General features: G+C 36.5%; 1 protein-coding gene across 5 annotated transcripts in view; it reads right to left on the bottom strand.

The window, feature by feature from the left end:
* The window catches only part of zip (myosin heavy chain 10), a 242,554-nt gene that overhangs the window by 32,297 nt on the left and 195,734 nt on the right, over positions 1–14,523 (bottom strand). For all 5 annotated transcript variants that reach the window (XM_067773456.1, XM_067773457.1, XM_067773455.1 and 2 more), the window contains exon 7: positions 9,957–10,049. In XM_067773456.1, the coding sequence (XP_067629557.1) occupies positions 9,957–10,049 (93 nt within the window). The remainder of the gene's footprint in view (positions 1–9,956; positions 10,050–14,523) is intronic.

Below are 14,523 nucleotides of genomic sequence, written 5' to 3'. Positions count from 1 at the left end.
GTTTTTTTTTGAAATGTTCGTTATTACTTTTAATTTTATATACAGTTATAAACAATTGCATATAGTTAAAAAATTATTTTTTTTAGTATTTAGTAAAAATTTATGACTTTTTTTTCAAAAATTAGTATTTCAAAAAACCGTTATTTTTTTTTGTTTAAACATTTTCTGTATCGAGTGAGCAGTTTATATTTCAACTTGGGTAAATATCCATTAGCCAAAACTCGTTGTTTTCGAAATATGAATTTTTGAATATTAAACTTTTTTTCGCCATATACTGATGCAATTCATATCAGCATACAAGGCGATCAATGCCAAATGCCTAAAATTAATTAAAATATCACATTTATTATTGAAAACATTAAAATGTTATTATTTTTCAGAATGTGGCAAAATATTTCACTAAACCTCCAATACCGTCAGAAGAGCCTTTGCCATGTCCTGCTACAAAATCACTGTAATTCTAAGAATTAGTAAAAATAACGGTTTTTTGAAATATTAATTTTTGAAAAGAAGTCATACATTTTTACTAAATGCTGAAACCATAATTTTTTAACTATTAATTGTTTATAAATGTATATAAAATTAAAAGTAATAACGAACATTTCAAAGAAAAACTCATGAGAATCGGTTAATTTTTGACAAAGTTATTGACAGTTGAAGAAATAGGTGAATAAAATATCGATTGGATTTTATCGAATTCAATTGCCGATAAATCCAAAAAAAAATTGTTTGAGGCAAAAAAAAAAAACATGGGTTTTATTATTTTGACCAAAGAACAACATATTAAAATTTCATCGAAATCAAAAATCATGTTCTGCGCGGACCGGGTGTCTTGAAATGGAATGAGCCATAGAAGTAGTGAAAACTATTTTTGATAGTAATCATTAAAATTGTAATAAAATTTCAATTGGTTGCTTTGACAAAAGCCTTTTCTAGTTTTATGCCTATGATCCAATATTTTATCAAATATTTAGATAAAAAATTGCAATAACGCGCAATGTTCAGTGTCAAATGTTTGTGAAATGATATAGTTTGCCACTTCATTGATTTTTGATTCGGTAGTTCCAAATGGTTAACAAGCAAAAAACAAATAAAACTACAAATTTATCTCTCGGTTATTAAATGAACAATTGAACCGCTACAAAAAGTGGCCGATTTCGGTTATCATGTCAAAGCTACGCTTTTTGTTGTTGGCAGTTTCAAGGAACTGGTACTGGTTTTGTTCTATTTATAGAAATACAAAAAATTAACCAATGTTGTATATTTGTATTAATAAGGCGGTGGTTGCCCTCATGCTTTTAAATGTGTGAAAATTAATTTGAAGCAAATTTTTAATTGATTAAATAATTTCGGAAAAATTTAATCCCACTCCCGGGAGTAGAGGCTTTGAAGAGATTTACAACGTATAATCGAAACAGCTGTCTGTCGCCTTGTCGGCTCGGATGTCACTTTGTTTCAAATTTTCCGAAATTATTAAATTAATAATATAAAGCATTAAAATAGAAACTAAATGATTGTTTTCTTATATTTAGAAGCATTTCCTCTATTTAGAAGCAATGAGGGCGATCCCCGCTTAATTAATACCATGATAAAAACACTTACAAGGTATAACCGTTCTCTCTTCTTCTCTGAGCAATTTAGTATTTCAAAAATCAAACCAAATAAATTATTCAAACTTGGTTTTGTTTGAGAAAAAACATATGTAAATACATATGTATATGTGCAATTAATAAGCTTGAAAATTTGTTCATTGCAGAAAAACTTCAGTAATGTCAGAAACGTTATAACGTGTAGGTGTTTTTTCATGATTAATACAAATAACGGTTGAGTTGTTTAGGAGAAAAATTCAGCTTTACGGTTCAAAACCAGGCCACCACACTGCCTAATTCTGATTGCATATAGATGCCAAAAATGAGTTCATATTGACTCATGGTATAAAAAAGGAGGTAGTTCCACTCAACATTTTTTGACGTATTTGGGGATGTTTGAAGTTTCTCACCCATATATGTAATACTATTGCTAATAGAAAATGCTCGCAATGTGTTTTGAATTCGAAATCAAAACAAGACAGCCTATACAATTTTTGTGATTGTAGCAGCATAAGTGCGACAAGAAAAAATTTAAATTTAGGTACATTCGATTATTGAATACAAAAACATGTAAACAGCAATATATCGGCACTCTGATGTTTGGGAATGTACCTAGCCTTTTGTCGCAATATAGGTGTTACAGACACTTGCTGTTACAGATACTTGCTGTTCAAACTGTAATTTTATATTTCATAGCAATCCATGTCAATAATATTGAGAAAGGAGTTTTACCTTTGATTTTTAATTCAGGGGGAAAATTTTCTTGTTTAAACTATAATTTTTTGAAGCGCTAAAATAATTTAAATAAAAATTGCTATCAAACATATAGTATTGATTTTTTCCCAACATTCTTCAAAAAATTATATATTATTAATTATATCGTTTTATTAATTTCAATATACGCCGCGCAAATTGTGAATCTTAAGAATTTTTCGTACACCTCCGAAAACAAATGGCCAAAGCTGTACTCTCTGCAATCATGGCGATACTGACGAGATGGTCCAATGCGACGTATGTGATGCCTGGAATCACTACAACTGCGCCGGAGTGACTTCTGAAGTCGAAACCCATCCTTGGAAGTGCATTAAATGCAGGGAGAATGAGGAAGTAAGGTCAGCCCGAAGTGTAAGGACAACAAAAACGGCTGTAGCGAACTCAAAATCAAGTTCGAATCGACGGAAAATAAATTTAGAGCTACAACGCTTGGAGTTAGAGCGCGCGGAACGTGAAAAACAGTATCACGAGAAGAGAATGCAATTGCTAACAGAAGTTGAAGTTTCAGAAGGAAAAGGCAGCTGCGTTGAACCCGAATCGAGAACAAAGGCATGGGTTGCGCAAGTTCAACCTCAGAAAGAAGCATCACAGCCACTCCAACCTTTTACCAATGTACAACTTGCAATACGCCAAAGCTTTGCAAAGGAGCTTCCAATCTTCACAGGAAAACCGGAAGAATGGCCGCTTTTCTACAGCTCGTATCAAGAAAGCAATAAATTATGTAACTTTAGTGATGCTGAAAATCTTTTACGACTCCAGAAATGTCTCAGAGGAAAAGCGTTGGAAGTGGTAAGCTCTCTTCTTTTAATCCCAAAAAATGTCGCTGAGGTAATACGAACTTTGAAAATGATATTTGGTCGCCCGGAAATTATCATCTACGATTTGTTGAGTAAACTTCGGTCCGAAGTACCACCACGAGCTGACAAATTAGACACGCTTGTATCTTACGCAGTTACTGTCCGAAACCTGTGTTCAACAATTGAAGCATCTGGATTAGAGTCCCACATGAAAAATCCCCTATTACTTCAGGAGATGGTTGATAAGCTGCCTCCTCAAATAAAGATGAATTGGGCATTGTACAGTATAAACGAAGAAGCCGATATTTGTTCATTCTCAAAATGGCTACTAGACGTCTCGGAAGCTATTGTTAAAGTTAGTCCAGGTATTTTTAAAGTTAGCGGAAGTCTGCATACCCACGAAAGGGAGAATTTGAAGTCAACCTGCAGTATTTGTAATGGGAACCATATAGCAACGAATTGTGTGAAGTTCAACGCAATGACGCTTTCAGAGAGGTGGGACCAGGTGAAGCAGAAGAAGTTGTGTAGAATTTGTTTGCAGAAGCATGGAAATTTTCGCTGCTCTGAGATAAAATGCAGTATTAATGGCTGCGAAGCAAGGCACCACAAGCTCCTGCATAATTTTGCACCCAAATCTATAGTTGTTACCGCTCATTCCAATCAGTTAAGTAGAAATAAAACATATTTTAAAATAGTTCCGGTTACACTATATAATATCAACCGAAAGGTTGATACTTTTGCCTTTCTAGACGACGGATCTAACGTTACTCTCCTGGAGAGAAATTTATGCGAAAAATTAGATCTTAAAGGGGAACCGAAAAATTTGTGCCTGAAATGGACATCGGATACTACACGCAATGAAGATGGTTCTAAATTAGTAAACCTGCAAATTTCACAGCGACATCCGAATGCCAAGAAGTATGATATTTTAAACGCCCACACTGTCAAAAACTTAGCACTTCCAGTACAAAGTGTCACAAAGGAAGATTTGTCATGCTATTTTCATTTGAGGGATATACCTTTGGAGTTTTACGAAAATGCCGTGCCACAAGTTCTTATTGGGCTCAACAATGGATATTTATGCAACAGTTTGAAGACTAGGGAAGGATTTCCATATGCACCGTTTGCATCTAAAACTCGACTTGGTTGGGTAATTCATGGAGGAAATGAAACCACAAACAACACCATGGGTTTCCATAAAATCGAAGAATGCGATTGTGAATCCGAGTTAAAAAGGTTACATGAAATTGTTTCCAGTTACCTTTCACTCGAAAATATAGGCAAAACAGTCGATCTCAAGTCACCCGAAGATGAACGTGCAAATAAAATTTTACAATCAACGACAAGGAGAATAGGAAATCGTTTTGAGACAGGTTTGTTATGGCGAGATAATATACCTGCAGTTCCAAACAGTTATCCTGCGGCTTTGAAACGCTTAACTTGTCTAGAGAGAAAGTCTGGTCCGGAGCATATACCTATTATAAATCAGCAAATACTTTCTTTAGTTGAAAAGGGATATGCCCGAAAACTTTCTCCAGATGAAGTTTTTGAAAATAGTGGAATTATATGGTATCTACCTATTTTCACAGTAATTAATCCGAACAAACCTGGGAAAGTTCGACTTGTTTGGGATGCAGCTGCTATAGTTCGTGGAACTTCTCTGAATTCCATGCTGCTTAAGGGTCCAGACTTGTTGACTCCGCTCTTATCTGTACTTTTCTGTTTTCGAACTTTTAAATTCGTCATAAGTGCTGACATAAAAGAAATGTTTCACCAGGTGCGGGTTCTAAAATCTGACCAAAACGCACAGCGATTCATTTGGAGAAATAACGAGGTTCAAAGAAAGCCTGACGTATATGTAATGCAAGTGATGACGTTTGGCGCAGCCTGCTCTCCAACATCAGCACAATATGTTAAAAACAAAAACGCATTAGAGTTTGCAGGTGAGTTTCCGAGAGCCGCAGACTCGATCATGCACCATCATTACGTAGATGATTTATTAGACGGTGCGGATACTGAGGAAGATGCGATTCGGTTAGCAAAGGAAGTTAGATTTATCCATAAAGAAGGCGGTTTCTTCATACGAAATTGGAAATCCAACTCTAGAGCTGTATTAAAAAGTCCTGGAGAGATAGAAGAAGAAACTCCTGTACCCATCAAGGATCAGTCATCTGAAATGGGAAATGAAAAAATCCTGGGTATGTGGTGGTCTACTGAGAGTGATGTGTTCACTTATTGCTTAAAATTGTATCGAGTGGATGAGGATATTCTCAATGGGCATAAAAAACCGACAAAGACAGATGTCTTACGTACTCTGATGTCTTTATTCGATCCGCTAGGTTTCCTCTCACACTACGTTATTTATCTTAAGATTATATTACAAGAAGTCTGGAGAACAACTGAAGGTTGGTTAAATGAAATTAGCGAAGAAGTGTTTAAGAAGTGGCTTATTTGGTTGAAGCTACTACCCGACATAGAAAAAGTTAAAATTCCAAGATGGTACCTAATAAACTCAGACTCAGATATTCAACTGCACATATTCGTAGATGCCAGTGAATTGGCATATGCAGCTGTAGGATTTTTTCGTATAAACTCATCCTCTGGACTGAATGTATGCCTTGTGTTTGCTAAAGCAAAGGTCGCTCCGAAACAACCAGTTTCCATCCCTCGTCTTGAGCTGATGGCCGCAGTACTAGGAGTTCGAATAGGTGATATGATTTGCAAGCAGCACAATCTGCAGGTAAACAGCAGAACTTTTTGGTCAGACTCCAATACCGTCCTTTCTTGGCTACGATCAAATCCTCGAAACTTCAAACAATTTGTAATGTACCGTATTGGTGAAATCCTCGAAGGAAGTAAGCTTTCAGAATGGCGATATGTGCCTACTAAGCTTAACGTTGCAGATGATGCTACAAAATGGAAGAAACCTTTCCAGTTTGATTTGAAAAGTAGGTGGTTTGCAGGACCAGATTTCTTGTGGCAACCGGAATTTGCGTGGCCTCAAAGAATCACGAACAGTATGGAAACCAAGGAGGAATTAAGACCACATATAGCATTTGTTCACGTTATGGAAAATTTCGACGATAATTGTCTGGACTTGAACAAATTTTCAAGCTGGAATCGCCTTTTACGAGTTACTGCTACTATTTTCATGTTTGGTCTTAAGCTAAAGAAGAGGATAGCCCTAAAGATGAACAAGGATTACGACATGCCAAATAAAAGTTTAATATTAGCAATGGCAGAAAATTACATATATCGAAAAATACAATTTAGTACTTTTAAGGATGAAATTGCTACTCTGAAACAAAAACGCAATATTCAAAAAACTAGTCCTATTTTCAAGTGTTCGCCATATTTAGATGAAAATAATGTACTTCGTATAAAAGGTAGAATCGATTTAGCGCTGACTATACCCGAAAACTCAAAGCGACCTATTATTTTGCCAAAAAACAATTATGGAACGACTCTTATAATTCGCCATTTTCATGAAGAGCTGCGTCATATGCACCATGATACCTGCTTAAATGAAATCCGACAAAAATTCTACATACCTCGTTTACGAGTGGAACTTAAAAGAGTGCGTAGGCTTTGTCAGTTTTGCAGAAATACAGCATCTATGCCAGCGGTTCCAGAAATGGCTACATTACCACGGTCCCGACTATCCACATTCGCACGTCCATTCTCTTATGTTGGTGTTGACTACTTTGGACCGATGCAAGTCAAAGTGGCTCGCCATCAAGAAAAACGATGGGGTGTCTTATTCACTTGCCTCACTGTGAGGGCAATTCACATCGAGATCGCAAGAGATATGACAACAAGCACCTGCATAATGATAATTCAGAATTTCATTGCGCGAAGAGGTATACCGATCGAGATTTATTGCGACAATGGTACAAACTTTCATGGCGCTGAAACTGAATTAAAGAAAGCAGTTTGTGAATTGGATTTTGAACAGATAGCTGAAAAGTTTGTTACTTCATCAACAACATGGCATTTTAATCCACCAGCAGCACCACATATGGGTGGAAGTTGGGAGCGTTTAATACAATCCGTGAAGAAAGTACTTTACAACATCATGCCAAATCATATTTTTAGAGACGATACTTTGTATTCTGCGCTTCTGGAATGTGAGCGTATTATAAATTCCAGACCACTGACTTACGTAGATTTGGAAAACACAGAAGATGAAGTCTTAACTCCAAATCATTTCTTGCTTGGATCTTCCAGCGGTAGTAAACCCTTGGGCAAGTTTTCTGAGACCGATTGCAACTTGCGAAAGAACTGGCGAAAGGTACAATACTTTGCTGATATTTTCTGGAAGCGTTGGATTCAAGAATATTTACCAACTTTAACACGTCGAAGTAAATGGTTTCAAAAGGTTGACCCAATTAAAATTGATGATGTTGTCATTATAGTAGATCCGAATTTGCCTCGAAATAATTGGCCAAAGGGGATCGTTCAATCTGTAATGCAAGCAGCAGATGGAAATGTTAGATGTGCTACCGTAAAAACAAAATATGGAATATTTAAGCGGCCTGTAACCAAATTAGCAAGGTTAGATGTGGCTGGTTAAAATCCGTGAAATTTTAACGGGGGAGAGGATGTTACAGACACTTGCTGTTACAGATACTTGCTGTTCAAACTGTAATTTTATATTTCATAGCAATCCATGTCAATAATATTGAGAAAGGAGTTTTACCTTTGATTTTTAATTCAGGGGGAAAATTTTCTTGTTTAAACTATAATTTTTTGAAGCGCTAAAATAATTTAAATAAAAATTGCTATCAAACATATAGTATTGATTTTTTCCCAACAATAGGAGTATTACGTATATGGGCTCACCCCAAGGTGACCGCTGGTACAACGGGCAAAATGACTCTCATAACTAATAGCTAACCTGCAGAGCTACAGGGCAATATTCTCCTTAAAAAATGGTTTAACAATTCCCTCCTCAAGCGATACGCATGAATTATACAATGAATATAAAAAATGGACTTGCAGCCAATTTTTCACCATTCAATTTCATAAAAATTGCGTTTAAGTATGCTAAAATCTTAGAAATTGCGGCGTCGGTTTATAAGGGCCTCCTTTGGCCAATCAATTAACAAACGTGTATGTTTTGTCAACATGTTCTGAGCAAACGTACGGACACTTGGGAAGGCTATATTCCATTTATTTGTATACATCGATCAATCTTCCTTCCACCAAAACAATTTTCGGGAGCTCGAAAACCTTATGAAACACCTTTTTTTCTAGGCGGATATTTCGTAATAAAATATTTCCAACGCATTCAGCAAATTGTTTCTTTTTTATTTAAAATAACCATGAAAGCAATTTCAGAGAGGATAGATAGAATAAGAGACGTCATTACATACTTTTTGCGAAATTTATTTGGAATGTCCCATTTGAGAGGTAATTTTAAATTGCTTCTACACATTTTCATGCGGTATTTTTGATTGTTTTAAAGGATCGTATTAATTAAGCAATTCTTCCTCTTTCCAACAATCACAATATCTTAATATATAAAAAACACGTGTCACAACATTTTCGGGCGCGATGGACTCCTAAACTACTGAACCGATTTTGAATTTGATCTAACTTGAGAGATAGGATAGGTTATATCTCAGTTTATAGTCGCAATATTATTTTATTGCACATTTTTTTATTTGTTTATACGTAATAATAAAATGTTACGTATACGCAGTGGCACTCATATTTTCAGGTGGTGCGGATATACTTCCGTGTAATTGCGTGGTGTTTAATTAAACAACCTGCTTATCAATAAAAAATATTATAGCGAATGATATCAAGTATAACACATCACCAGGCCCGCCGAGAAGGTGTGGGTTTCCGAGGGGGCCCGCGATTTAGAGGTACTACGACATTTTTTTTAATTCAGGAGAGTCTTTAGTTGTGTAGAGGGTAATTTTCATACCCCTGGGTGACTAGCGTCTCGAGATATAGGCCAAAACGTGGGCCAGTGAATGCCTAGAGAGTGTTTATATAATATGGATATCAAATGAAATCTGTTGATGAGTGCTTTAGTACAGAGTAATATATTATCCAGACACGGACTGGGACTGGGATTAGGACTAGGACTGGGACTGAGACTCGGAGTGGGACTGGGACTGGGACTGGAATAAAATACATACCACCCTCTTGGACAGGCAATAAGGGATGCAGAAGAATGAGAAGACATTGAGAGAAGAGAAAAGACGGAAGGAGATTGATAAAGAGATAGAATGAGACGAAGATGGAGATAGATGAAGCGAAAAAGACGGAGGGAGGAGTGAATAAAAGGATTGGGAAAAAGTGAAAAAGGGATGGGGGCAGAGTCAGACGGAAAAAGCTTATTAAAAGGTATGCCAAATTTAGGGCAGGACAACGTCTGCCGGGTCTTCTAGTATATTAATATAAACTTCTTAAAAATGTGTAGAAGGCAATTTTGTAATACCCGCCAATCAGGTACATTACAAATAAAAATTGAAACGTCGTCTCTTATTCTATCTATCCTCTCTAGTAAGTTAGTCGTACCCGTTAAAATGAAATCCATTAAAATTAGAAAAATTCGTAACATTTTTCAATCTGGTAGCTTGTTTTTATAGAAATTGTCATTGCCCCGCAAAATTCAAGTGGCTAACGTCACACTAAATGGAACTACCTCCATTTTTTGTATCATGATATTGACCATAGAAGTTGATATAGGAAATTTCAAACGGTATACATTTTTTAGTTAATAATAGCAACCTTCATACCATATTATTAAAACAGCGACGATATGTAATAAAATACTTACGAAACGTGATGAATTGTCGTTTTTCACAGTTTTGGCGTTTCCAAAAGCTTCTAAAATAGGATTGGCTTGTAAGAGTTGTTGTTCCAGTTCGCCCTGAATAAATAAAATAAATTGATTAATAATATTATATGTGTAATTATTATTATTGAAAAGTAAACAGAGTAATTTTGAATATTCAGATAAATAATAAAACAGTAAATAAAAAAATGTATTCCAATGAAATCGACCAACTAATGAAACCATTTTTAAATCATGCGTTTAGGAATAACTACAAAACTGTTTGCAGATGCTTTTAAATTTTAACAATATATCAAAATAATTTTTTAGCGCTAACTAAATACCGTCAAGATGCTTTAACTTTATACTTAAATCATATTTTTATTTTAGATAATTCACAATGAATAAAAAATATTTTAATGCGCTACAATTAATTATAACCAATTTACAAACAATTTACAAATTTCACTATATTAAATTGTTTTTTTTTTTCTAAATGTTCTAGTAACACCAAATATTTTAGACATATATGTAATGGCTTAAGCAGATACAATTTATTTATTTAGCAATAAAATTTTAGATTTCATTATCAAAATAATAGTTTGTCAACTAGTAGCATTGCTTCATATTAAACACAAATTTTTCATTGTCGCGTACTAGAGATGCCAAAAAAATAATATACAACATATGTATGTGACGTATGTCAAAAGTAGAAAATTGGCAAAATTTCATTGTAACCCCATTTAATTTAAGAAAATTTGCAAAGTATGGCTGATATGAAGATTGATACGTTGCTTATCTGGCGTTTACCATTAAAATAACCAGTCAACTCTACTGTTTCTTCCTTGCCCGCCAAGCAAATCACGTATTGTATCCGTTTAGCAATAATACTTCAAGCAGACCCTATGAGTCGCCATATTGTATATCCTGTCAGGCAGTTGACGGATAAGACAGCACACTTGTTTTGTACGCTATGGTAATATGCACGCAATGCATTTTGTTTCGAAATAAAAGGAAGACAGCCACAAAATTCTTGTGATTGAAGCACCATAAATTCGACAAGAAAAAATTGCAATTCAGGTACATTCCATATACCAAGAGAGAAAGTTCTACTTTCTCTTGGCCGTCATTGCCCCCATTTGACATAAACTGTGTTTTTGACATTCCGTTTGGAAACAGAAGGGCATCTTTGAACGAGCCGATTTTTGGTATATTTCTTAAGGCTCAACAAGCTGTTCCGGGCATGTATTGAACCGAACATCGGTCCAAGAACATACGCCATGTATCCTGATCGTTCGTATTCGGTTCAACATAACGGTTGCTCTGAACTTGAACCCACCGGGAACATACATCATAATTTCCTCTACTTCTCGATCTTAACACATTGCTAGGGCAGGCAGCTGTCCCTGGTGAGGCTTAGCCAAACACCTCAGCGCCCTACTATGTGGAGCTAACAGTACGTGGCATTTAAATAGAACCTTCCCCCTACTGCACCACCATGCAAAGCACCGGTGGTCTTACTGTAGCAAGGGGCGCTGCTGCGACGAAGTTATTGATATATTATTCATAGATATTATAAGGAGCAAACGCTGCGACTTCGGTTTTCACAAAGAAGGCGCACGAAGCGACGAAACAGTTCTCAGTTGTCGACTGTTGCGCTAATATATATCACAGGTATATCGGAACGAACCAAATAAGCAGCTATTCGATTCAGTAGGTATGGGGTTTAGTTTATAAGGCTGAAAAATACTATTACTTTGAAATAGTTAAATGGAGTTTTCCAAAGCTCCAAATGCAAGTGCTAAATCTTATACATATGTGATGAAGTCGGAGGACGTGCCAACGGAGTATATGTTGTACCCAGAGCTAAAAGAATACGTAGTCACAATGCCCACAATGTTGGACGGGGCAAACAAATCAATGTTGTCGCTTGTCTTACATACCCGTCGAGGAACTCTTCTTTTCTATTGAGAAGGTATCGGTGTGGTTTTAATACATTAGCCATTTATATGCTTTGAAGGAAAAGTTTTATTCATTTAGTACTTTTGGGTAAACTTCTTAGCAGTGGTTTACAGAGGTGAGAAATTAATAAGCACTATCCTGCTAAAAGAAGGTTAAAAATATTACTGTATCTTTTTAATTGGTATTTTAGTTGCATTTATTCAGATCGCACTTTAACAGCTCTGTAAATGTGTATTCATAGCTAAATAAAAATACCCCAATAAAAAATTTAAAATTTCCAAAAAATAACTTTGTTTGAGGTGGCAAATCTTTTTTAGCATTTGACAAATTGTATATCTGAAAGCTAATGCTGTGAACACAATACCGAGCGACAACGATCTTCTATACAAGGTGATGGCAATGCTTCGAATTCAAGCAATTCGCCGTGCAGAAGAATGAATGTCAACTCAAAAGAAAATGTTCGTTGATTTTGATTAACTGACACATTGTTGTACAGGGCGTTGTATGAAAAATAATCAAGAAGAAGCAATCAGCTGTTGACGACCCTCATAATCCGGTCATAAATTTAAAAGAAGTAGGAAGGGCAAATTGTTGGTACCATTTTTATACATTTTTACTACCTTCGTAATGTAATGTGTGGAAGAAAGCCAAATCCCCACAGTGGAAATGGGGGCATGAAAGAAAATAGAAGAGAAAACAGAGGGACCGGGAAGGAAAAGAAGAGGAAATGGGAGCGAAGTCGGAAAAGTAAATAGAACAAGAGGAAGCTGGAAAGTGAGAGTAAAAGTACGAATAAGGGTTAAGGGTTTATACAAAGTAGTAAAAAGAGGTTAATAGGAAGATTAAGTATAAGATTAAGAGTAATAGTGAGAGTTATACTTGGATAAGAGCAAGATCGGGAAGAGTAAGGGAAATAGCGGGGAGATTTACGAAAGAATTGAACTTAATTGGGGCTTAACCGTTTAAATGGTTAAGTAGGCCGATATAACAACAACAATTGTTAGTACAACCCAGTGCACGGAGAAAGTGTCAATGAATATGACACTATGGCATCATTCACATCGTTTCTGCAACAGATGTCACAGCGCTGTAAGAATCAATTGGCAAGAAACAGGATAGAAGTAGAAATAATGAAGACAAAGAAACAACCGCTGTGATAGCTGAATGGTTGTACCAGCGACGCTTAAACGTTGCCGATGTAGGAATTTAGCAGTTCAAGAAATGCATCTATACAACAAGCTTTGGCAGTTGTTTAAATGTTTTCTTTCTTCTATTCTAATTTAAGCAATTTTTTCCATTTAAGAAAAAATGTACCATAACAATAATAAGATAAAATAATTATTGTTAGGCCTTGAGCTCGATTCGGACCCGCGATGTTGTTGTTGTTGTAGCGATAAGGTTTCTACGCGAAGGCTTTGGGGAGTGTTATCGCTGTGATGGTCCTTTACCGGATACAGATCCGGTATGCTCCAGTAACACATTAAGGTACTAGCCCGACCATCTCGATTTTTGTGGCCACATTAAACCTTCAGGCCACCCCTCCCCCCCCACCCCAAAGTTCCGTGAGGAGCTTGGGGTCGCCAGAGCCCCGGCTGTTAATGAAACAGGATTCGCTACGGATAGGTGAGGTTGACAATTGGGTTTGGAGAAGCTATATATTGCACTGGCAACCTGAAAAAGTTGCGACATACCAGAGCACGGGGAAAGTTTCAATGAATACGACCAGGGGTGGACGTGAGCTTAGCACTTAGCACAACGATTACTTCGTCAAAATCAACGACAGCTCATTTAGTTTGATTTTGATGCTGGTACAGTAAGGACGTGTCGCTCGCGCGCTTAAAACAGAGTACAAAAGAATGCGTTTGACACGTGCTTCCTGCACAAGCGCTCAAATCAAACTAAATAGGGAAAACCCGAGCAACTGCCCCCGTCGTATCGACCAATAAGCCTGAGCTCGTTTCTCCTAAAAAGTACGGAGAAAATCTTAGATCAGCGTATCAGGGAGGTCAATCTAAATAAATTCCCTCTGTGTAGAAATAAGTTCGCCTACCAGGCAGGGAAATCCACGGAGATGGCTATATATAGCCTCACGGTAAAAATCGAAAAGGCTGTAGATTCAAAAAATATATCCCTCTGCGCCTTTATTGATATACCAGGGGCTTTCGATAACACAACACATCATCTATCGAACAAGCTATGATTTACAAGGAGATAAGCCCTATGATAATTCATTGGGTGCTGTCCATGTTAAAGAGTACAAAAATCCACTTGGAACTGGGAGGGACAACTGAATCAATTGCGGCCACAAGAGGATGCCCAAAAGGAGGTGTGCTCTCCCCTCTCCGGTGGACCCTGGTCATAGACGACCTCCTTCAGTTAATGGAAACCAAGGGATTTGACACAAGGGCATGTTATTTGCATCACAGGGATGCACGAGGAAACAAAAGTACAATCCTCAATGGAGGCAAAATACCTAGGGGTCACACTGGATAGAACCCTAACGTAAAATGCTTATTTGTATGCTTTCCTAAACGAAGCAACAAGAGCTTTCTTTGCCTGTACTCGACTTTACGGCAGAACATGGGGGATATCTCCAAAAATGGTATAC

This window comes from Eurosta solidaginis, chromosome 3 (assembly GCF_040869045.1).
Source record: "Eurosta solidaginis isolate ZX-2024a chromosome 3, ASM4086904v1, whole genome shotgun sequence".
NCBI lineage: Eukaryota > Metazoa > Arthropoda > Insecta > Diptera > Tephritidae > Eurosta > Eurosta solidaginis.
Note: the sequence above shows the minus strand (reverse complement) of the source record. Positions and strands in the feature narration are given on the sequence as shown.